Source organism: Podarcis liolepis (genome assembly GCF_965112155.1).
Source record: "Podarcis liolepis genome assembly, chromosome: 2".
Taxonomy (NCBI): domain Eukaryota; kingdom Metazoa; phylum Chordata; class Lepidosauria; order Squamata; family Lacertidae; genus Podarcis; species Podarcis liolepis.
In genome coordinates this window covers 393,480-416,113 of record NC_139555.1, presented here as the reverse complement: position 1 = coordinate 416,113, position 22,634 = coordinate 393,480, and the positions used below count along the sequence as shown (strand labels likewise).

At 41.8% G+C, this 22,634-nt stretch overlaps 1 protein-coding gene across 4 annotated transcripts in view; it reads left to right on the top strand.

Annotated features, from left to right (window-relative positions):
- The window catches only part of SLC27A1 (solute carrier family 27 member 1), a 52,415-nt gene that overhangs the window by 11,659 nt on the left and 18,122 nt on the right, over positions 1-22,634 (top strand). For all 4 annotated transcript variants that reach the window (XM_083486664.1, XM_083486665.1, XM_083486666.1 and 1 more), the window contains 6 exons: positions 6,657-7,051; positions 8,454-8,615; positions 10,581-10,650; positions 17,790-17,881; positions 18,006-18,115; positions 20,498-20,707. In XM_083486664.1, the coding sequence (XP_083342790.1) occupies positions 6,657-7,051; positions 8,454-8,615; positions 10,581-10,650; positions 17,790-17,881; positions 18,006-18,115; positions 20,498-20,707 (1,039 nt within the window). The remainder of the gene's footprint in view (positions 1-6,656; positions 7,052-8,453; positions 8,616-10,580; positions 10,651-17,789; positions 17,882-18,005; positions 18,116-20,497; positions 20,708-22,634) is intronic.

The window sequence follows — 22,634 nt, the reverse complement described above, 5'->3', positions numbered from 1 at the left end:
GGCTCAGTGTGCTAAGGACTTCAGTGGAAGTGGAACTTGTGCTAAATTGGATTTATTGCTGCTGATAAATCCAAAGATGATCAAGGTACAACATTCTAAATCTTCTGTTTATTCAGTCTTGTGTACTGTACTTATGAGGAACGCGACCCAAGGTTAGTTTATCTGGGGAGAAAGCTACGTTGAACGGGTCACCCACATGAATGGAAATACTCTTACTGTGAAATGAAACAGTGTGTGAAGCATTTGCTAGATTGCTTCAGAAGCAAAGTACCATACCATTCGTATACAGTGGTACCTCGGGTTAAGAACTTGGTTTGTTCCGGAGGTCTGTTCTTAACCTGAAACTGTTCTTAACCTGAAGCACCACTTTAGCTAATGTGGCCTCCTGCTGCTGCTGCGCGATTTCTGTTCTCATCCTGAAGCAAAGTTCTTAACCCGAGGTACTATTTCTGGGTTATTGGAGTCTGTAACCTGAAGCGTATGTAACCCGAGGTACCACTGTACATCTGAAAGAGACAGCTCTCACTTCCTAAGACTAAGCTGTTGATATGGAAATACACAGTTAAAAGCAGATAAAATATTATTGATAAAATTCCATTCCTCAGCTGTTGTAACTGAGTGGTTAGAGGTAGATTTGGGGCTGAACTAAACATTGTGAAAATCATTTTTCTGATTCCATTTTGAAAGGAAATGCTCCCACAGGAGGCTGCGACCTTGAAGGGAGAACTAATTTGTGGTGGGTAGCAGGTGGGAGAGAAGGTTGCTTAAAGTTTTGTTAGCTATTTGTCTGCTCAAAACCATAAATGGTGTTAATGTGAAGAATCCTGAAACTACACATAATGAGAAATGTTGAGAAATTCTACTCACCCATGAAGCTTGGGGCCCGGTCATCGGCGTAGCCAGGATCTTTGTTGGGGCGCAGGACTTTTGAAAGGGGGGCAGAGCCAATGTGATTGGTCAGTTAAGTATATTGCTTTACTTGATCTGGGGGGGGGGGCAGCTCCCCCTTGGCTACATCCATGGGCCAGGTACTAATTCTTGGTCCAATGTACATCATGCTATTGTTGTGATAATAAAAGGAGATAAATCTCATTTGTATGCTTCAGAATCCAAATTAGATAAATTAAAAGTTTGAAAGGGGAAATAATTTTAAAGCCAAATTCAAATTCCTACTTGGAAATAACTTACACCTAGAAATTAACATGAATTCTGTGTGGAGTTTATGTGTATATATGGGTTTCTTGATCTTTGTTTTATTATTATTCAAAATATTTTCAATCTGCTCGCCACTGCAGGGTGGGGTACTATAATATAAATGAAAAACCACCAATGCAACCATATAAAAGAACAAATGCAGTTGTACCTCGGGTTAAGAACTTAATTCGTTCTGGAGGTCAGTTCTTAACCTGAAACTGTTCTTAACCTGAGGTACCACTTTGGCTACTGGGGCCTCCCGCTGCTGCCGCGCCACTGCTGCGCGATTTCTGTTCTCATCCTGAAGTAAAGTTCTTAACCCGAGGTACTGTTTCTGGGTTAGCGGAGTCTGTAACCTGAAGCGTCTGTAACCCGAGGTACCACTGTACAAAAGAATCACAAGAGTGGCAGTAACAAGAAGAATCATCTAAACAACCATAGATGAGCTTTCTTGGTTGAAGATATAAACTGTGTGTTAGATCCATACTGCTCTCCTGTGTGCCCTGCTCTGTACCGTAATTGAAATTGACACCTATTTTCTTCAAGATTATATATCCTTGAGATTCCTGTGTTGTTAATGGATTTAGGGCCGCTGCATTCTCAAAGACTGCTTCACTTCTTACAGTGGTTTTCAGTGTCCTCTGGATCTCTGCTTCCTCTCATTGCATGGCAAGTGAGAAATAACAGGAGAGAATAAAGCCCCCTTAAGAATGTGGAAAGTGCAGCTAAAGCTTGCAAAGACTCTTCTGTTTCTTTCCTGGCAGAGCTGAGGGCAGGGTCATTGTGACCGGCAAGCCTTGTTTGGTGAAATGCCAACAGCCTATTACTAAACCAGTCTCTCTTCTCCCCAGTCCCTCAAGGCTCCTGCTTCACTCAGGAGGGATCTGTAGGATTTTTTTTTTTAATGTTATTGATTTGTATTGGCGGTCTAATCCTCTGGGCAGTCTTCCTTAGATCAACAGCAAATGACATTTTTGGTACAGAATGTGTTTAGTGCAGCCCTGTTAGTCTTGATGCTGTGGCACTTTTTATTATCTTCCTGATGAGTCTAAAAGGAATTCCTACTTCAAAATTGATCATAATTGTCCATTACAGTGCTACCTTGGTTCTCAAACGGCTTAGTTGTTCAACAAATCGGCTCCCAAAGACCGCAAACCCGGAAGTAAGTGTTCCAGTTTGCGAACGTTTTTCGGATACTGGATGTCCGATGCAGCTTCCTCTTGAGTGCAGGAAGCTCCTGCAGCCAATTGGAAGCCACACCTTAGTTTTCAGACTGTTTCGGGAGTCGAACAGACTCCTGGAGCGGATTAAGTTCGAGCACCAAGGTACCACTGTACAATGGAAGATGTTTTAAATTATCCAAAAAACCAGAAAGATCAGTTACCCACACCCAAAAGTTGCTTTCAGTGTCTGGTATAGACTAAAAGTCAGGATAGCAGATAATTAACGCAGCAGTCCTGAGTACAATTATGAAGCAGTGAGCTTCATTGAATTTGGAGGGGTTACCTTCTGATTAAGCATGCATTGTGCAGCAGTCTTAAAATACAATCCTATTCATACTTACTTTTAAACTCTGTTGGTTTACTCATAAGCAAATATCCCTAAGGTTGTGCTGCTAGTGGTGGTGTTCATCTTTTATCCAATTTTTGTCAATATAATTCTTAATGTCTCATAACCCTGACTGGATGGGGTGTATGCAATATAATTTGCTTTGAGTCATCTTTAAGAGCCCTTCTACAAATGAGTTAATTTTGCTTGCTCCTTGTTGCTTTCAGACACAAATTGAACCTGAAAATACAGCATTTAAATTGCAAAGTGTTCCTCCTTTCTCCACTCCCTTTTGTTCCCTTTCTGATTCACCTTGCCCATTCATCAAAATGGGCACAAACTACAGGAAAACTTTCTGTAATAAAGTAAATGAAAATTAGTAGTGATTTTTTTTTGTGAAATGCTGTAGTTCCAGCATATGTTACAATTTTTAATCAAATGTTTTGAATACAGCACTTGATTTTTAAAATGAAGTATTGGGGCTCAGGTCTGTTTGGGTGCTCTACCATGTCCACTGCAAGGAGACATTTTTACTTTAGTTGCACTAGTTGACTGACATGTTTTAATACATTATGAAGCTGTTTTATACTCTAACTTGTTGCAGCTCCCTGATTTCTTGGGCAGAGGTAATGCTTTTGATCAAGGGATTGAACCTGCACCTTCTGAGTGCACATTGTGTCCCGGGGTCTCCATGCTTGGTTGGGAATGAAGGGCATTCTGTAAATGATTTGCTCTGTTGTATATTATTTCATATATACTATTTACAAATTGGGACAAAGCCACAGAAGGGAGGGTTTGGTGCCAAGTGGACCTTGTTAAAAGATGCTGGAAGTGTTGTCAGGCTGTAATACTAAAACCAATAGCATCTACAGTCCCCCTTCCACCTAATGCACCAATGGAGGCTTGCAATGACATGCACAACTTAATTCTGTGCATGGCAGCTGCACGTTGCAGGCCAGAAACCAATGCGTACCTTGTTTCAAGGGGCTACTCTGAGCCTAATTCTTGTGCCCTAAGATTATAAGAGAATCTAATGAAAAATTTGCAAGTGTTAAAATCTCAGTTTTCAAGCTTTCAGATGCAGAGAAGTTTTTTTTAAATATACAGGCCCAGTGTTTAGGGGTTGGAATTTTGTGCTCTTTTGCTTCTTTTATAGCCTCTTGCCCTATTCCTATCTCCCCTCCTCTTCTGCCACTTGTTTAGTCATTTTCCTCTTCCTGTCACAGCACATGTCTAAAGACATTCCAGACTGCAAATCTGAAAACATTAGACTCGGAATGAAGTGGCAGTTTCATGCAAAATATGAACATTTGTATGCAGTTTCTTTTTCACAGGATTGTAGCCAGTGTTAGTTCTACTCAAAGTGGATCCATTGAAATTAATGAACAGGACCAATTTAAGCCTACTATAGGTGGATACAACCCACGGTTTCCCCCCCTGAACCCCCCCCCCCCGGTTCTATATGTAAACAACTCTAAGATGTAGGCATAGAGAAGCGAAGGACTGGCCTGACCATGGAGTGATGTGTGGACTTACGAATGACTGTTCTATCCTGTTCTGTCCTGACGTCACATATGACATTGTGAGGAGCCAGGGGGCAGAGCCAAATGCCCTCTGAAAATGGAGGAGGCCCAGCCCCCTCAAAAATACATTCAGGGGGCCAAAACTGCCTCGGCCCCTATGGTTTTATCTCCATCCTTGGTTCTGCAAAGAGCTATATGGACCGAGAGATCTAGGGAATCATACATGTCTGCTTGTATATATTCTGCACTAATCTGATGGGTGAGAAATTCCCATGTCAATTAGGAGTTTAGTTTCCTTTGGATGAGAGAGAACCTGACGCTTAGTGTCCCTTTGTAACCACTTGCTTCATTTACACATATACAAGCAGACCATGATAGAGGCAGGAACATTCCTAGAAACAGACAGCACAGCTGAAATAGGAACTGTTTCAGCCAGATCCAAGGCTTGGCTCTTGTTAATTTTAACGTCAACTACAGTTCACCTAGAAGCCAGCTCCCAGGGACTGAGGACTCTCAGCCCCCCCTAAAATATTTAAGGCAGCCAGGCCCACCCAAAGTTGATGGGCATTGCCATTCAAATGGTGTGGGTGCACTGCGTCTTGTGATCAAATATATGGGGCAGGGCATACTTGGCCCCCCTCCCCAATGTTTTATGCAAGTTGACACTCCTGACAGCTCAAAATATTTTTTTTTCCAAATTCAAAACTACATATTGGCTCCAAATGCTCTCTGTTCCTTCCCATTAGCTGGAGATTGTTACCTTCTGAACTCTTATGGTGTATAACCATTCGAAGGTATAAAAAAACATTCCCAGCTATCACAGAACTAGAAGTCTTTTGTTTTAAATCCCTAACCTCCAAATGCAACACTTCATTAAAACAATTCACAGTAAGATAACCAAACTTGAAACAATTTATCTGGAAGATGTTGTTGTAGAATTTTTTTTCCTGAGTTTCCCAAATCTCCCACGTAACACTTGGCATTAAATAGGCAGGGTGGGATACCACAGACCATTGCTTCTCAGTACTCCAAAATGTGAGTTAAGCAGGAAGCTATACATTATCTCACAGTGAATGAAAAAACAAACAAACAAACTTTATTTGCATGTACTTGTGTAAGAAATACTTAACATTCAGTATGTCTTTTTGGTTTGTTGAGTGCCCCTCCTCAACTTTGGCTAGAACCAGATTTTAATTTCAATACAGGGACGTCCAGCTCCCAAGAGACTGCGATCTACTCCCAGAATAAAAAACTGGCAGTGATCTACCCATGGGGGGGGGGGGAGACCCAAAGTTGGTGAGCTTTTTTTAGGCGGGAAACCAAAAGCTCTTCTGTTTTTTTGGGGGGGAGGGCATGCCATAAATCACTAACCAAACAATAAACCGGCCAGCAAAAACTCTGTCTTCTGTTTTTGCAATTGTGTGCAAATGAAGGGCAGGGCTGGATGTTCTTTTTCCCCCGCGGAGGAAATTGAGCCGGCGATCGACCGCTATCAACTGGAGATCGACCTGTTGATTGCGGTCGATCATTTGGGCATCCCTGCAATAGAAAAATGCCTTTCTGCATTGACAACAGACTCTGTTTCATGCAGAGAATTTTGAACCATTGGTGCTTATAAGCTAAGATATCAGGAGCTATAATATCTATGGGTTCAGCCTTTGAAAACCTTGAGTATTGGGAATTGTTAACTGAGGGTAGATTGTGGCACAAGTTCCCAGTACAGTAGTTTAAATTGTTGCTTCCTTTGAAGCATCAAGTGCCAGTAGCTGTCAAGACATAAATATACTTGGTTAGATGAACTGAGGATATTTATGTCTGTATGCTGCAGCTGAGGGCAGAACACGTCCAGAACGTGATATTGGACATAAAAGTCAGCTTCCTCAAAAATACTGGCTTTTTAAAAACAAAAACAAATTTCTAGCCCTTATGACTGAAGATGTGATTGAAGATGTGTGGATGACACTTGATGAAATCTCAAGAAGCCAGGGAGGTGTGTGACTACATTTTTCACTGGTTGGGAAAGTTTGTATGCTCTGACTAGCTCTTCGCCTCTCCCTCTCCACAGGCCTATTAAAGTCTAAAATGTGCAAAATAGTGAAAACAAACTTGTATTATTAAGTTCTCAAAGTAAGGAGGGTGAATGCATACTTAGCTGGGTGCAGAATTTAGATTGCTTAGATGCAGAAATTTTATTTATTTATTTATTTTATGAAGTAATTCCGGCGTCAGGCACAATATAAATAGCTCCTTAAATGAAGTTAATATCTGTGAAGTCTGTATCTTGAAGAATGAGTATCTGGACAAGACGATACTCTGGTATATTGCTGCCTTTCCCTCTGAACAGGGAGTATTGTGTTAAGTGCTATTGTAACTAGATTTTCCTTGTTGCAGGGGGCTGTCGGTGCTCATACAGGTTAAATATAAATTGTACTGGCACCGGAAAGCCAAGAGCAATGTCCCCAAGATATTCCAGGATGTGGTCCGCCGACATCCAGAAAAAGTGGCCTTTATCTATGAAGCTACTGATGAGAAATGGACTTTCCGGCATCTGGATGAATATTCTAATGCTGTGGCCAACTTCTTCTACCAGCAAGGCTTTCGAGTTGGTGATGTCATTGCCATCTTTATGGAGAGTCGACCTGAGTTTGTAGGCTTCTGGCTAGGGATGGCCAAAGTGGGCATCGAGGCAGCCCTCATCAACTTCAACTTGCGTCTTGATTCTCTGACTTACTGTGTGAAAACATCAGGGGCAAAAGCCATCATCTTTGGCGGAGAGCTGTCAACAGGTGGGATTCCATTTGGTTTGCTGCTCCTTAAGCACTTCTTGTTGCACTCAGAGGAACTACACTTTTGTTTTGTGAGGAGGGGGAGAAGATTGATTTCTCTGGAGGAAATACTTGAAAGCTGCTCACTTCCTCCGGTGTCCAACTGAAGATCTTCAATTGCACAGTGGTAATTTGGCTCTTAGTAATATTTGCCAAGGTTGAATTGGTTGATCTCTTACGGAATGGGTCATCTCAAGGCAGTGCTAAAATGTCCATCATTTCCTTGGTGCCAGAAGTGGGAGCAGGTTTCTCTTGCTCTTTCCTCTGTGTGTCCTGTGCAGAAGCCAGTGTGGTCTGGAAGTAGAGGCAGAATGGTAGATTGGTGTCAAGGGGCTTCTCAGACCCTAATCCTCCACTTCATACCAATCACCCACCTGGCCCCCAAAATGGACATTTAGCTTCAGTCTTCTGCTAGGAGGAGCACAACTATATTCATTAATATTTTAAATATGTTGACATTTTCTATGCACCCTTCAGTAAAACACACAGGGCAGTGTACAACCAGAACAGTACATATATAGAAACACTATTAGAATAAAATGGCTTATATAAAGGATACCTCAAAAACTTTCCACACAAGCCTGTTTAGGTTTTAAGATCCTCACCAGAAGAATCCCTACTGTTGTCCCTACATCATGTGAGGCAATATGCCTGTAAAAAGGCATTTTTGGTTGTGGTTCCTTGTCTTTGGATTTCACCCCTCAGGGAATCTCACCTAGTCCCATCTCTGATATCTTTCCAATCTTTTTACAGATTGTTTAGTTTGACTGATGCATTTATTGGGCTCTTAAAATGCTCTTCTGTTGTATTGTATCAATCTTTATTGATGCTATATTGTTTATGAATGCTGCAAATTGTTTTGGGAGGTTTTATACTTTAAAAGCCTTTAAAAGCTGCAGAAAGTAGCAATTTAAAAAGACCCCCCCATCAGCATTGGTAGAAAGATCTCTAGTGCAAATGGCAGGATACAAATACTTTAGTATATCTTCCGTATATCTGCAGCAGGTGGGTTTGTATGCCTGTGGCCTTTGTTGCAGGGAGTAGGTCTGTGTGTGTGTGTGTGTGTGTGTGTGTGTGTGTACCATTCCTAGATAATGGTAGCAAGAACATGCTAGGTGTGGTTCCAGGGAATTGCTGTTGGGAAGGCTAGCCTGCATCTTTTCTTGCATGCAATTAGCATAATTTGAATATCATTATTGTAAGCATGGCATGAAAATTTACATTTGGGATTATTGTTCTTTTGACATAAACAGAATTCCCACAAGCTGTAGTTTGGCATCTTCTCAAAATTAGATTCTGAAAACTCTTTGCCCTTGGGTACCTACTGTTTTGAGCTTCTTGTAAGGCTGACTATGTTTTGCAGCAATATCTGAAGTGAATGGGACATTGGGGAAAAATATGGTCAAGTTCTGCTCTGGAGACTTCAAACCTGAATTGGTTCCTCCAGGCACCAAACACCTGGACCCTCTTCTGGCTAAGGCATCAACATCTCCTCCAGCTCAGGTTCCAGCCAAAGGATTAGATGGTATGTTTCCATACAACCACACGCCTTTCCCTAATGAATCAGATTATCCTGCATAGTCCAGCAGGAGCATCTGACAGACACTGATTCACGGGACCTTTCGTCATGTTACTAGATGTCTCAACCAGCACCTGTCCTAGTTCAGGAAGGCATGGAAATTGAAAGCTTATAACCTCAGGGCTGTTTGCTGGGTCAAAAGAACATAACTGCATCTTGCAGCCTGGGCTGTGGGCCACCACAGGTCACTTTTACTGGCACAGAAGCCCTTCTGCTTATTGTTCTGTTCTGTTTTTTTCAGAACAGCTGTCTCAGAGACAAGTAGTTTGCCAAGGTAGATGATAATGATGATGATGATGATAATTTATTATTTATACCCTGCCCATCTGGCTGAGTCTCCCCAGCCACTTGGGGCAGCTCCCAGTCAAGTGTTAAAAACAGTACAGCATCAGACATTAAAAACTTCCCTAAAGAGGGCTGCCTTCAGTTGTCTTTTAAAAGTAAAATAGTTGTTTATTGCTTTGACATCTGCTGGGAGGGCGTTCCACAGGGCAGGCGCCACTACCGAGAAGGCCCTCTGCCTGGTTCCCTGTAACCTTACTTCTCGCAATGAGGGAACCGCCAGAAGGCCCTCGGCGCTGGATCTCAGTGTCCGGGCTGAACGATGGGGGTGGAGACGCTCCTTCAGGAATACAGGACCGAGGCCGTTTAGGGCTTTAAAGGTCAGCACCAACACTTTGAATTGTGCTCGGAAACGTACTGGGAGCCAATGAAGATCTCTCAGGACCGGTGTTATGTGATCCAGGCAGCCACTCCCAGTCACCAGTCTAGCTGCCGCATTCTGGATTAATTGCAGTTTCCGGGTCACCTTCAAAGGTAGCCCCACGTAAAGTACATTGCAGTAGTCCAAGAGGGAGATAACTAGAGCATGCACCACTCTGGCGAGACAGTCTGTGGGCAGGAAGGGTCTCAGCCTGCGTACCAGGTGGAGCTGGTAGACAGCTGCCCTGGGCACAGAATTAACCTGCGCCTCCATGGGCAGCTGTGAGTCCAAAATGACTCCCAGGCTGCGCACCTGGTCCTTCAGGGGCACAGTTACCCCATTCAGGACCAGGGAGTCCCACACACCCGCCCGCCCCCTGTCCCCCCAAAACAGAACTTCTGTCTTGTCAGGATTCAACCTCATTCTGTTAGCCGCCATCCATCCTCCAACCACCTCCAGGCACTCACACAGGATATTCACCGCCTTGACTGGTTCTGATTTAAAAGAGAGGTAGAGCTGGGTGTCATCTGCATACTGAAAAACACCCAGCCCCCCCGATGATCTCTCCCAGTGGCTTCGTATAGATATTAAAAAGCATGGGGGAGGGGACGGAACCCTGAGGCACCCCTCAAGTGAGAGCCCAGGGGTCTGAACACTCATCCCCCAACACCACTTTCTGGACACGGCCCAGGAGAAAGGAGCGGAACCACTGTATAACAGTGCCCCCAGCTCCCAGCCCCTCTAGACGGTCCAGAATGATGTTATGGTTGATGGTGTCAAAGGCCGCTGAGAGATCCAGCAGAACTAGGAAACAGCTCTCACCTTTGTCCCTAACCCACCGGAGATCATCCCTTGGTGAGGCTTGAATCCCGATTGGAAGGGATCCAAATGGTCCGCATCCTCCAGGCATGCTTGGAGTTGTTCAGCAACCACCCGCTCAATCACCTTGCCCAGGAATGGTAGATTTGAGACTGGGCAATAGTTGGCCATACTGGCCGGGTCTAAAGATGTTTTTTTAAGAAGCGGTTTAATGACCGCCTCTTTCAGCAGGTCTGGGAAGGCTGCCTCGCAGAGGGAAGCATTCACCACACCGTAGAGCCCATCACCCAGCCCTTCCTGGCTCACTTTTATTAGCCAGGATGGGCAAGGATCAAGGAGACAAAAGCTGAATGTCTCACTCATGCTCCACTTCTGTATTTTCTTCCTAGATCGGCTGTTCTACATCTACACTTCTGGCACAACTGGAATGCCCAAGGCTGCCATTGTGGTGCATAGCAGGTGAGGAGCATCAACGTGACTGTCCTGGGAACTTAGTCTGCCAATGTTCAGTATGGTTTTTAATTTGTGATTATTATTTTTTAATATGTACACAAATATCCAAGAAGCACTACTGCACAATAGGTTGCCAGACACTTGTCTTTACAGCTGTCTTCTTGGAAGAAGGCATAACATTTCCTTCCTGTCTTTGAATAATTGAGAGGAGGCAGCAGGAGCAATGAAATGCAGCTTGTGCAGCTTTCTGATATTGTTGGGCCCATTGCACCAGATGTGTGTTGCATCTCCTCCCCACTTCCCATTGTATACATAGTCACCCTTAGGATAGTGACCCTGTGCCTAATCACATATACAAATGTAGGAAGCTATGTTATATCAAGCCAGACCATTGGTTTGATTATGGACTGCAGTTCCTTCACAGAGAAAAAGTAAGAAACGCTGAGGGCCAGGTGGAAATGAATTCCATAATAATATAAAACACTGAGAGTGTTATCTATGGAAACAGGGCTACCTGAGAGAATTTGATTTCTCCTCTTGTAGTGTGTGGGTGTGGGGGGACTATTTTGGATCTTATGGATAGAAATCATGCAGGAGCCTTCATCATGGGGTTAGTACCTTCTGCAACTTTTTCCTTAGATGTACCTGTGAACAAGAAATAGGATCCTGAAAAATAGGTGGACTTCCGGGTTAGCGCCAGCGGCGAATGGCGGAGTTTCTCTAAGCGGAGGAACCGGCTCCGTGAAAACTGGGTCACCCGCTGCGGCGAAGGTGGGGACCCGCTAGAAATCCCAGGTGGAGGAAGCCTGGGAACGTGGGGGTTCGGCAGGGCACCAGGAGCGCCTCCCCTACTTGCGGGGAATCCCATTTAGGGGCTCCGGAGCGAAGTGGGGTGAGCGGCGTGGTGCTGCGAACTGACTGCTACTTTCACGGAGTGAAGCCGCACAGCCATTGCCAGAGAGTGCTGACTTTTTCCTGTGGACATTTGGATTTAAAGTAATTGCCTGTGAGTAAAGTGAAGAATTTGGAACTTTAAAAGCTGAATTAGGCTACGAACGGGGGAGGTGTAAAACAGGAAGTCCGCCTTCCTCTTTTTGTAAATAGTTGGAAGCAAAGAGGTTTAAACTAAAGCCTGAAAGACTGTGTTTAATGTTTAAATTTCCAGTATAAAAATAGCGAACCCCTCCTTGGAAGCAGGGGAAAAGGGGGAGGATTCTTGGACGTTATTTGCCTGCTGAAAAAGAGGGAAAAGTTAACTTTTCACCACTCGGAACCTGGGAATGGCAGCCATTAAAATCGCTGCACTGCGGAGCTCCGCATTGACTGCGAATAGACTATTTGACTGTCAGTGAGTGAAACATTGTTTCAACTATTTTCTCCTGGTTTAAAAGTTTCAACTATTTCTTTCTGAACTAAAGTTAAGGCTTGATACTAATTACATTGGCGCAACTTGCTATTGCAATTCAAAAAAATAAAAGAAAAAGAAAAAGGACACTTTGGACTAATACAAGATAAACAATAACTATTTCCCTCTAGAGGAGGACTTTGAAACTGCTACAAGGAGTGGAATTTTCCAGTCTTAAAGATAAAACTCTGGGACTGTACCTGACCTTGAGGGCCTTGAGTGTTATGGCAGATGGGAAAGAAAAAATAGATCCTTCTTTACAAGAAAAGACAACAAGGTCTGGGAAGTCTTTTCGGAGAGCTTCTACATCTGGCCCTCCTGCTTCCTCTGCAGCTGCATCAATGCATACTAAACCAAAAGGAGGAATGCTTTCGGAAGAAGATTGGGCACTTGTTTTGAGTAAAATTAACAATTCCTTGGAACAAATGAATAAAAAATTGGATCAAAACTCACAAAAATTGGACCAAAATACACAAAGCATAAAAAGCTTGGAACAAAAGGTTAATTCTAATACAGAAGCTATAGAGACATTAGTTAAGGAGTCTAACTCAACTAGACAGACTGCAGAGGAAGTTAAGGAAAAGATTGTTACTGTTGAAGCGAAGGTAGCACAACTGGAAACAGAGGTCCCAGATGTGCAGAAACAAGTACAAGACCAGAAGTTGATGCTTTCTATGTTTGAGCTCAAGGAGAAACAGACAAATTTGAGAATTCGGGGAGTACCTAAACTAGAAAAAGACTCTTTGATAGACTATCTTACAGAGGAATTTGCAGCCTATTGGAACCAAGATCTGCAAAAAGAGGAGTTTAAAATTGTGAGAGCTTTCAGACTTGGAAGAGGAGGGAAGAAAGAGAAGAACAGAATAAGAGACTGTTTGATTACACTCCAATCTAAAGAAGAGAGGGATAAACTCTTGAGTTGGCATTACGAGGCGGCCTTGGCAATACACCAATTTAGAGTGGAGATATTTAAAGATATCCCTAAATATCTTTTAGATTTGAGATTTAACTTCAGAGATCTGGTTGAACTGTTGAGAAGGAACAAAATCAACTTTCGGTGGGAATTTCCTCAAGGCTTATCCTTTAGTTTTAAAGGAAGGAAAATAAAGATAAGATCAGTAGAAGATAAAACAAAGTTCTTGTATAACTACGAAGAAGACTTACAGAAGGGAATTGGAGAAGAGCCAATAATACCGGAAAGAGGATCACCAGACAGACGATTGGAGCAAAGAGTACAGAGAGAGCATCACCAAGAAAGGGTACCCTGGACATTTCAGCATTGTCTTTTGGACTGGACTCCCCTGTTAACGAACCAGCGTTACCACCAACAGAAGAGGAGCAAGCTCTGGGGGCAGTTGGGGGAGCATCAAAGTAGCCACAGGATGGCACTGCAGGCCTTGAGTTGGAATGTGAATGGCCTCAACAGTTTGGAAAAAAGGTGAAGAGTGTTTCATTTATTGAAAAAAGAGCAATTGGACTTGATTTGTTTACAAGAAACGCATGTGACAAGGTTACACAGGAAATTATTAAGTAATAAAAAATTAGGCCAAGAATTTATCTCATCGGATAAAGTTAAAAAAAGAGGAGTGGTTCTTTATGCAAAGGAGAGCCTATCACCTAAATTTATCTTTAAAGATGAACAAGGAAGATTTGTAGCAATTGAAATCCAAACACAAGGAGATAAATTTTTGATAATAGGTATTTATGCACCAAATGAAGGGAAATCAGAATTCTTTAAAAAGCTACATGAAATCTTGATGGACTATTTGGACTACAATATGATTCTGATGGGAGATATGAATGGTGTTGTATCCACAAACATGGATAAGGTGCAAAGACAAATAATTACTAAGGATGGAAGACTACCAAAAACATTTTTTGACATGACTGAAAATATGGACTTAATTGACATTTGGAGAAGGAAGAACCCTCTGGGAAGAGAGGGAACTTTCTTCTCTGAGGCTAAAATGACATGGACAAGAATTGACCAAATCTGGGTAACTAGAGGACTGGCTCCAAAGATTAGCAAAGTTGAAATTTGCCCCAAGACCAGCTCTGATCATAATGCTGTGAAGCTGGAAATGAAATTAATGCCAACTGGTTCCTTTAGATGGAGGATGAATGACTCTTTGTTCAGGAATGATGAATTTACTAAAAAGGCCCCAAAAACTTTGAGAGATTACTTTGAGATAAACATGAACACTATAGTGGAAAAAAGAGTAATCTGGGATGCAAGTAAAGCCGTCATGAGAGGATTTTTGATACAACAGAACGCAATTAAGAAGAGAATGCAAAATGAGAAAAAAGATAAAATTTTGGAAAAAATAAAGGAAGGAGAGAAGAAACTGAGGGCGAAACCAAAGTCTCAGGAGATTTTGAAAGAAATAAAGTTATATCAAGTACAATATATGAAAATGATGAATCAGGAAATAGAATGGAAGATTAAACAGATGAGACAAAAGACATTTGAATCAGCAAATAAGTGTGGGAAATTGTTGGCTTGGCAGTTGAAAAAAAGACAAAAATTAAATACTATTACGAATTTGGAAGTGGAAGGAAAGAATATACAGAATCCAGTGGAAATTAGAAAGTGTTTTCAGAGGTATTTCAAACAACTATATACACAGGAAAAGCAGAATGAAATGGATATTGATAAATTTTTGAAAATAAATGGACTACAAAAAATTTCCCAAGAAAATAAATTAATGCTGGATTACAAAATAACGGATCAGGAAGTAGAAGGGGCCATTCAGAATATGCAATTGGGTAAATCTTCAGGACCGGATGGACTGACTTCTAGATATTACAGAACTTTGAAAGAAAGGTTAATACAACCATTAAAGGAAGTCTGTAATGAAATATTGGAAGGGAAAAGGGCACCCGAGTCGTGGAAGGAAGCATACATTACACTTATACCAAAATCAGAGTCTGAAAAGACGCAACTTAAGAACTACCGTCCCATATCACTGCTTAACGTGGATTATAAAATTTTTGCAGACATTTTGGCTAAAAGATTAAAAAAGGTGTTAGCAGAAGAAATTCATAAAGATCAAGCGGGTTTTCTCCCGGGCAGACATTTGTCTGATAATACGAGGAATATAATTAACATCTTAGAAAAGTTACAAGTGAAGATTAATACTAAAGCAGTTCTGATTTTTGTGGACGCGGAGAAAGCCTTTGACAATATTTCCTGGAGTTTTTTGAAGAAGAATCTATTGGGGATGGGGGTCGGTAAAGGTTTTGGAAACGGTATAGGTGCAATCTACTCAGAACAAAAGGCTAAATTAATTATGAATAATGTAGTGACAGAAGAATTTAAGATTGAGAAAGGAACACGACAAGGTTGCCCAATCTCTCCATTGCTTTTTATATCGGTCCTGGAGGTTTTATTAAATATGATTAGAAGGGACCAATTGGTAAAAGGTATCCAAGTGGGAACCAAACAGTATAAGTTGAAAGCATTTGCCGATGATTTGGTTTTGACTTTACAGGAGCCAGAATCAAGCACTAAAAGAGTATTAGAATTGATTCAAGAATTTGGTCAGGTAGCAGGTTTTAAGTTGAATAAGACGAAAACTAAAGTTTTAGAGAAAAATCTAAATGAGATTGAGAGAGACAAGTTCCAGAAGGAGACAGGATTGACATTGGTTAAGAAAGTGAAATATTTAGGGGTAAATATGACTGCTAAGAATGTGAATTTATTTAAGGATAACTATGAAAAATGTTGGATGGAAGTGAAAAAGGATTTAGAAATATGGTCAAATTTGAAGCTATCATTGCTAGGTCGAATTGCTGTGATTAAAATGAATGTATTGCCAAGAATATTATTTTTGTTTCAAACATTGCAAATTTTGGACAAGATGGACTGTTTCAAGAAGTGGCAGAGAGATATCTCTAGATTTGTATGGCAGGGCAAGAAGCCTCGTATAAAATTTAAAATATTAACAGATGCTAAAGAAAGAGGTGGATTTGCCCTGCCAGACCTTAAACTTTATTATGAATCAGCTGTATTTTGTTGGCTGAGAGAATGGATGCTTCTTGAAAATACGGATGTGTTGGATTTGGAAGGTTTCAATAATGTATTTGGTTGGCATGCATATTTGTGGTATGACAAGGTAAAGCGTTCAAAATCCATATTGTTAGAAAAGCACTGTTTAATGTTTGGGTAAGATATAAGGATTTGCTAGAAAGTAAAACCCCAAGATGGCTGTCACCAATGGAAGCAAAGGCTCAGAAAAAACTCAATATGGAGGCCAAATGGCCGAAGTATTGTGAAATTTTGGAACAAGAGGGAGACAGATTAAAATTGCAGAGCTTTGAAAAACTAAAAAATAAAGTGCGAGACTGGCTCCATTATTATCAAATAATGGAGGTATATAATGTGGATAAAAAAATAGGCTTCCAAGTGGAAAAATCAAAATTGGAAACAGAATTGTTAGAGACTAAAGTTAAGAATTTGTCAAGAATGTATAACTTGCTGTTGAAATGGAATACTCAAGATGAAACGGTGAAATCTGCTATGATTAAATGGGCACAAGATGTGGGACATAACATTATGATGGCTGACTGGGAACAGTTATGGACCACAGGTATGAAGTTTACGGCATGTAATGCCTTAAAAGAGAACTTAATGAAAATGATTTATAGGTGGTACATAACACCAGTCAAGCTTGCAAAAATCTATCATTTGCCTGATAATAAATGTTGGAAATGTAATGAGACTGAAGGTACTTTCTTTCACCTTTGGTGGACATGCCCAAAGATTAAGGCTTTCTGGGAAACGATCTATAATGAAATGAAAAAGGTATTTAAATATACTTTCTTGAAGAAACCAGAGGCCTTTCTCCTGGGCATGGTCGGCCAATATGTGCCAAAGAAGAATAGAATTTTTTTTATGTATGCTATGACAGCAGCAAGAATTCTCATTGCAAAGTACTGGAAGACACAAGATCTACCTACCCGGGAAGAATGGCAGATGAAGCTGATGGACTACATGGAGTTGGCGGAAATGACTGGCAGAATCCGAGATCAGGGAGAAGAGTCGGTGGAAGAAGACTGGAAAAAATTTAAAGTATATTTACAGAAATATTGTAAAATTAATGAATGTTAGAAGGATGCTGGAAAGAAGTTATATGACTTTAGCAGAAATGTTATAAAGAATTAAGTATGAATAGATTGACAATGTTTAAAGGTGCAAAACTTAAGGCTAAATTGCGTTAAGACAAATTATGGAACTAAATTTGAGAAAGAGGGAAAGGATTTGCTGGAATAAATAATTGAACTAGAATACAAAAAAAGGAGGTATGAGGAAGTCGAGGAAATAAGCAAATGAAAGATAAGGACATGAAAATACGGGTTTTTTTCTTTTTCTTTTTCTTCTTTTTTTAACTGTTTGTGTTTTTTAAATGTTTCTGTTTTTTCTTTTTTAATGTTTTGATGTACTGTTGTTGTTTTGTTTTATTGTATTTTCTTTTGTTTTTGAGGTTTTGTAACCGTTCATTGTTTGCTTTTCTTTTTTTGTAATTCTTAAACTCTAATAAATATCTTTTTTAAAAAAAGAAATAGGATCCTGAAAATAGTCTCCTTTGTTACATTGCCTGCATGTTCTTGTGTTGTTGCTTTAGAAAGTCTGCTTATGTGAGCTGAAATTGTCCTTTTTACCAAATACTTACTTTCTTCTTGCTACTGCTAGATAGTATTAAGTGACCTAAATTCATACATGCTTTTTGTTTCCTTGCAGATATTACCGAATAGCAGCTTTTGGTTATTATGCCTACAGAATGACCCCCAATGACATAATCTATAACTGTCTACCACTGTATCACTCAGCAGGTAGGCCATCGTTCCTGCTGCTTGCTCTGGCATTGCTGGGGGCACTCTGTTGTTTGAAGATGATGCTGTCCTCCAGGTTCATGGCAAACCCGCCATGCTGACAACCTTTCTCTCTTTCTCTTAGGGAATATCATGGGTGCTGGCCAGTGTGTGATCCATGGCCTGACTGTAGTGATTAGGAAGAAATTTTCTGCCAGTCGCTTCTGGGATGACTGTGTGAAATACAAGTGCACAGTAAGGAGAGCCCCAAACTCTGCTTGTAGGCACCAGAGTTTGTAGGAGGTGGGAGCAAATGCATTTGTGGGGAGGGTCTGCTTGGAAAGAAAGCTCCAGCTCAAAAAGATCAAGAAGACCCTTTAACAGGAATGAAATCAGAAATTACCTTGAGGTAAATGGGGTACTCCAAATGATATGTGTGCACTAGTTCCTTGCAAATCCCTGTTTCAGCTGGATTTATAAGATCCCAAAGCTGTTTCAGTCACTGAAGGGCAATTGGTATTGACACATTAAACACTGTGGATGTTCCTGTGATCCAGAGTACTTGGGTTCTCCTGAGCAGAAATAATTAGGAAGGGTTCCCATCCAAATATTGAGATCTGTACCCACCCTAAACCTTTGCAGGTGCCTGTTGGATAGCTAAAGCTAGTTTTTCTTGCCAAGAGACGCCCATGGACAGGCAGGAGTCATTCAAACCCTGGTGGTTTGTAGGTGCTAAAGTGAATTAGTTACACACCCAAGTCATGATGAGGCTGTGGTGGAAAGTCCAACTATCATCCTTCCTGCATCTCAGTGGATTATGTCCTGTGGTTCAGAACTCTCTGTCTCACTCTGCCACTCCTAATGGCACTTGGGGATCTGCTACCTGAGGCAGCCACTTCACTTTGCCTCATGAATAGCCACCTCTGAATAGAGATGGACAGTCTCTTGTCCCTTTATTGGAGGTGTGGCAATGAATTAAGTCGAATACATAGCTGCTGGCCCTTGTCTTCCAGAACTGCATTTGACGCCAGTGCCTGGCTAGCAGCTTCATGTGCTTCTTGCTTTCAGAATTTCCTTGCAAAGGAAGATTCCAGCAGGGAATCCCTTGACCGTTTGCCCTCCCATTCCAGATACAGTGGTACCTCCAGTTGCTGATGGGATCCATTCCAGATGTCCGACCAGATCCTGAGGTTTTTGCAACCGGAGAGACTGCTTCCGTGCATGCACGCTTGGCAAAAACCCGGAAATATACTTCTGGGTTTGCCGCTTACGTATCCCGAAGTTTACGTAACCGGAAGGATACGTAAGCGGAGGTATGACTGTGTAGCTATATTGGGTAACACGGAGAGGCTTACATAGTGAGAAAGCTAATCCCAGTTCTAACACTCTTGCTGCTGCCAGTGTCTTGTGTGACACTCATCAAGGAAAGTGCTCGATTGATTTTTCCTCTCCCCTGTTGCATTGATCAAGAACTGGTTCTTTAAGATGACCTCATCTCCTAGCATTTCCTTGTAGTGCTAGGCTTCACTTATTCTTCGAAGTGCTATGCATATTTATTGATTTATAAAAAGTATTTGTAGACTGCCCCACCGTATAGAATTCCAAGGTCACCACCAGGCATAACACTGGACGGGGTGAAATGTCTGACTTCCTTGTAGTACTGTGTCAGAATTGTGTCTGAGCAATAGGTAACTTTTGTGGCTATTTCCAAGACAATCTTGCATTATATGGTTGCATTACTATGGATGTGGTTTGAATGTGCCCTTGCATGTGAACATGTAGCAACACTTATGCTTCCTCCTCTGATTCTCTTAGTTTTACTGTAGGCCAAGTGGTTAGAATAACTTTACTAAATCTTACTAGTCAATCACATTTTCATTAATAGATTTTATATTCATATGAATTAAAATATTGCTCTGAAGACAAAAGCATTCCTTAATCTTATGATACACGGACGTATTGCAGCAGGACCTGTCTCGGAAGAGTCATTTGTTCATGTGTGAGAGAAGAAGGGGAATGCCTTGTATTCTTAGAAAGAGCAGCAGCCCATGGTTTGTAAATGCCATGGCACCTTTCTAAATAATAAAAATAGAATAAAATACAGGATCAAAATAAGTAAAAACAACAACAGCAAAACAATACTCCCACAGATACTAATCAGCAAAAAGCCTGGTTGAAGAAGCGTGTTTTTCCTGGCACTTAAAAATATATAATGAAGGGGCCAGGCAAACCTCCCTGGGGAGAGTATTTCACAAATGGGGAGCCACTTCAGAGGAGACCTGTTCTTGTGTTGCCACCTCTGGACCTCTCGTGGAGGAGGCGCATGAAGAGGGCCTCAGATGATGAACACAGAGTCTGGGGTGGTTTATATGAAAGCTAATCAATTAAAGCTTTCAGTCATTCAACCATGCAGTATTTTCTGGACGAATGGACTCGTAATACATCCCCCCCCCTACTTAAAGTAGTAAAAATAATTTTTATATACAGATCAACTTATGCCCATTTTCTCTTGAAAGTAATCAGAAAAACAGATATCCTTCCTCCGTCTCTTCAAAAGTTCTGGAAATGTTGCATTTTGACCTAATTTTCTAAAGGGTTTAGTAATCTTTCAAATCTAGTCTGTCTTGTTCTTCTTAGATTATCCAGTATATTGGGGAGATCTGCAGGTATCTGCTGAACCAACCGGTGCGGGAGGCAGAGAAACACCACCAAGTGCGACTGGCAATAGGAAATGGTTTGAGGCCTACCATATGGGAAGACTTCACCCAACGCTTCCAAATTAAACAGATTGGGGAATTTTATGGGGCTACAGAGTGTAACTGTAGCATTGCTAATTTGGATGGAAAGGTATGTTAAAGGGCTGCCATGGCAATATATATTTGGGAGGCGTCTGTAATTTATTCTTTATTTTGAAATAGTTTTAGGCTGCTTTTTTGGGCTATTCCTGTCCAGACTGGCTTACAGTCATAAAACGACAACAAAGAAATGGTAATATAATATGGGGGGGAACCAATCTCCTCAAAAGAATAACTAGGTCAGGATAACATAATTCTATGTAGCCACAGTCTAATTAAAGTGACTCCTAGAAAGCCATTTGAAAGAGAGATTTTCAAGGCCTTCTGAGATCCCTGCAGGAAGCAGACTCAGTGAGGCATATATGTGTGATATATATTGGTTTGTGTTAATCGGCCTGAACAACAATTCTTACTCATGCAGGATGGGAGTGGGCAACATGGCTTGATGTCAAGTGGGGGTCGGGGTGGAGTGCCTGGAGGGAGAGAAGGAAGCTGTGAATAGAAAAATGGAGGGTGGGGAACGCAAGATGGAGGAAGTGGTGGAAGGAGGGGCAGGGAAGGCAAGTGATTAATTCAGATCTCTGGCAAGTGTAATCCATCCCTCTCCTTCCTTCCTTCCATACATCCATCCCTCTCCCTCTCCATTGGGAGGAAAGGAAGGAAGAGGGGAAGAGAGGGGGAAGGCCTCCCCTGGCCTCGGCCTCAGGCACTGACAGCATGTGGTCCCTGACAATGACCCTCAAGGGAAGGTGGCCCTTGACAGAAAAAAGATCCTGCTCCCTTACGTTGGGGCTGGATAGTGCCTAGCCCACTTGTGGCATAGGCTCACAGAGCCTAATCTCTGCAGACCCTTCCATGTGCAAGCTCCATTTCTGAAGAGTGTTAATTGGAAGCAACTCTCTTCCCCACCCAATACACAAACAGCTGCAACTTTTTATGTAGCTCCAACCATCTGCCAGAAGAAACGCAGCCCCATTTTAGCACAGGGCTACATGCAAAGTCATATCAAGTTGCTGTGAACCATGCAGCAAGATGAATATGCAGTGGTTTAAGTAACCCAAGAAATGACTGGATTAGTGGGGAAATCCCTTCACACAGCAGGTCATTGCTAGATGTGACAGCAGTTTGTAGACTGACGTCAGAAAGGACAATTTTACTGATATGCTCTGCTTACCACTGTCAGGACTGGTCGTTGTCCTCTTCAGATCACCACACAAATGCTTCTTGTTCTTTTATAACTTTTTATTGTGTATTAACAAACAAACTTTTAAACACTCCTTATCTTTAACTATTCTTCCTCAGAGTCACTTATTTCAGATACCTTCTGAGCTCTGCTTCTTGGTGACCAGCCACCTTCAAAATGACGGAGGTGCCCTTTCCTTCGCTTTCCTGCTCTTTTTCCTACCCTCCTGGCTAGAGCTGGCTTGTACCTCCCCTCATCCCAATCTGAGCTAGAACTGAACCCTTGCCTTTCCTGGGAACAGCCGGTCCCTCCCTCTTGTTCCTCTTGCTCTCTTCTGTTAGATTCACTGCTCTCCCCCCCCCCCCTTGGGGAAAACATTCTCCCTCTGGGAAACTGGAAACTTCTAACTCTAACTCTTCCCTGACAACCACCAGGTCCAGATTAACAACTTCACTTTATTAAATCCTCATTGATGTACACTATTACCAGTTTTCAGTTTTCATTTATAGATTGTGGGTGGCGTTGTGGTCTAAACCACTGAGCCACTTGGGCTTGTTGATCAGAATCCCCGCAATGGGGTGAGCGCCCGTTGCTTGGTCCCAGGTCCTGCCAACCTAGCAGTTCGAAAGCACGCCAAAAAATGCAAGTAGATAAATAGGTAAACGGCACTTCCATGCGCTGCTCTGGTTTCGCCAGAAGCGGCTTAGTCATGCTGGCCAAATGACATGGAAAAACTGTCTGTGGACAAATGTCAGCTACCTCTGCCAGTAAAGCGAGATGAGCACTGCAACCCCAG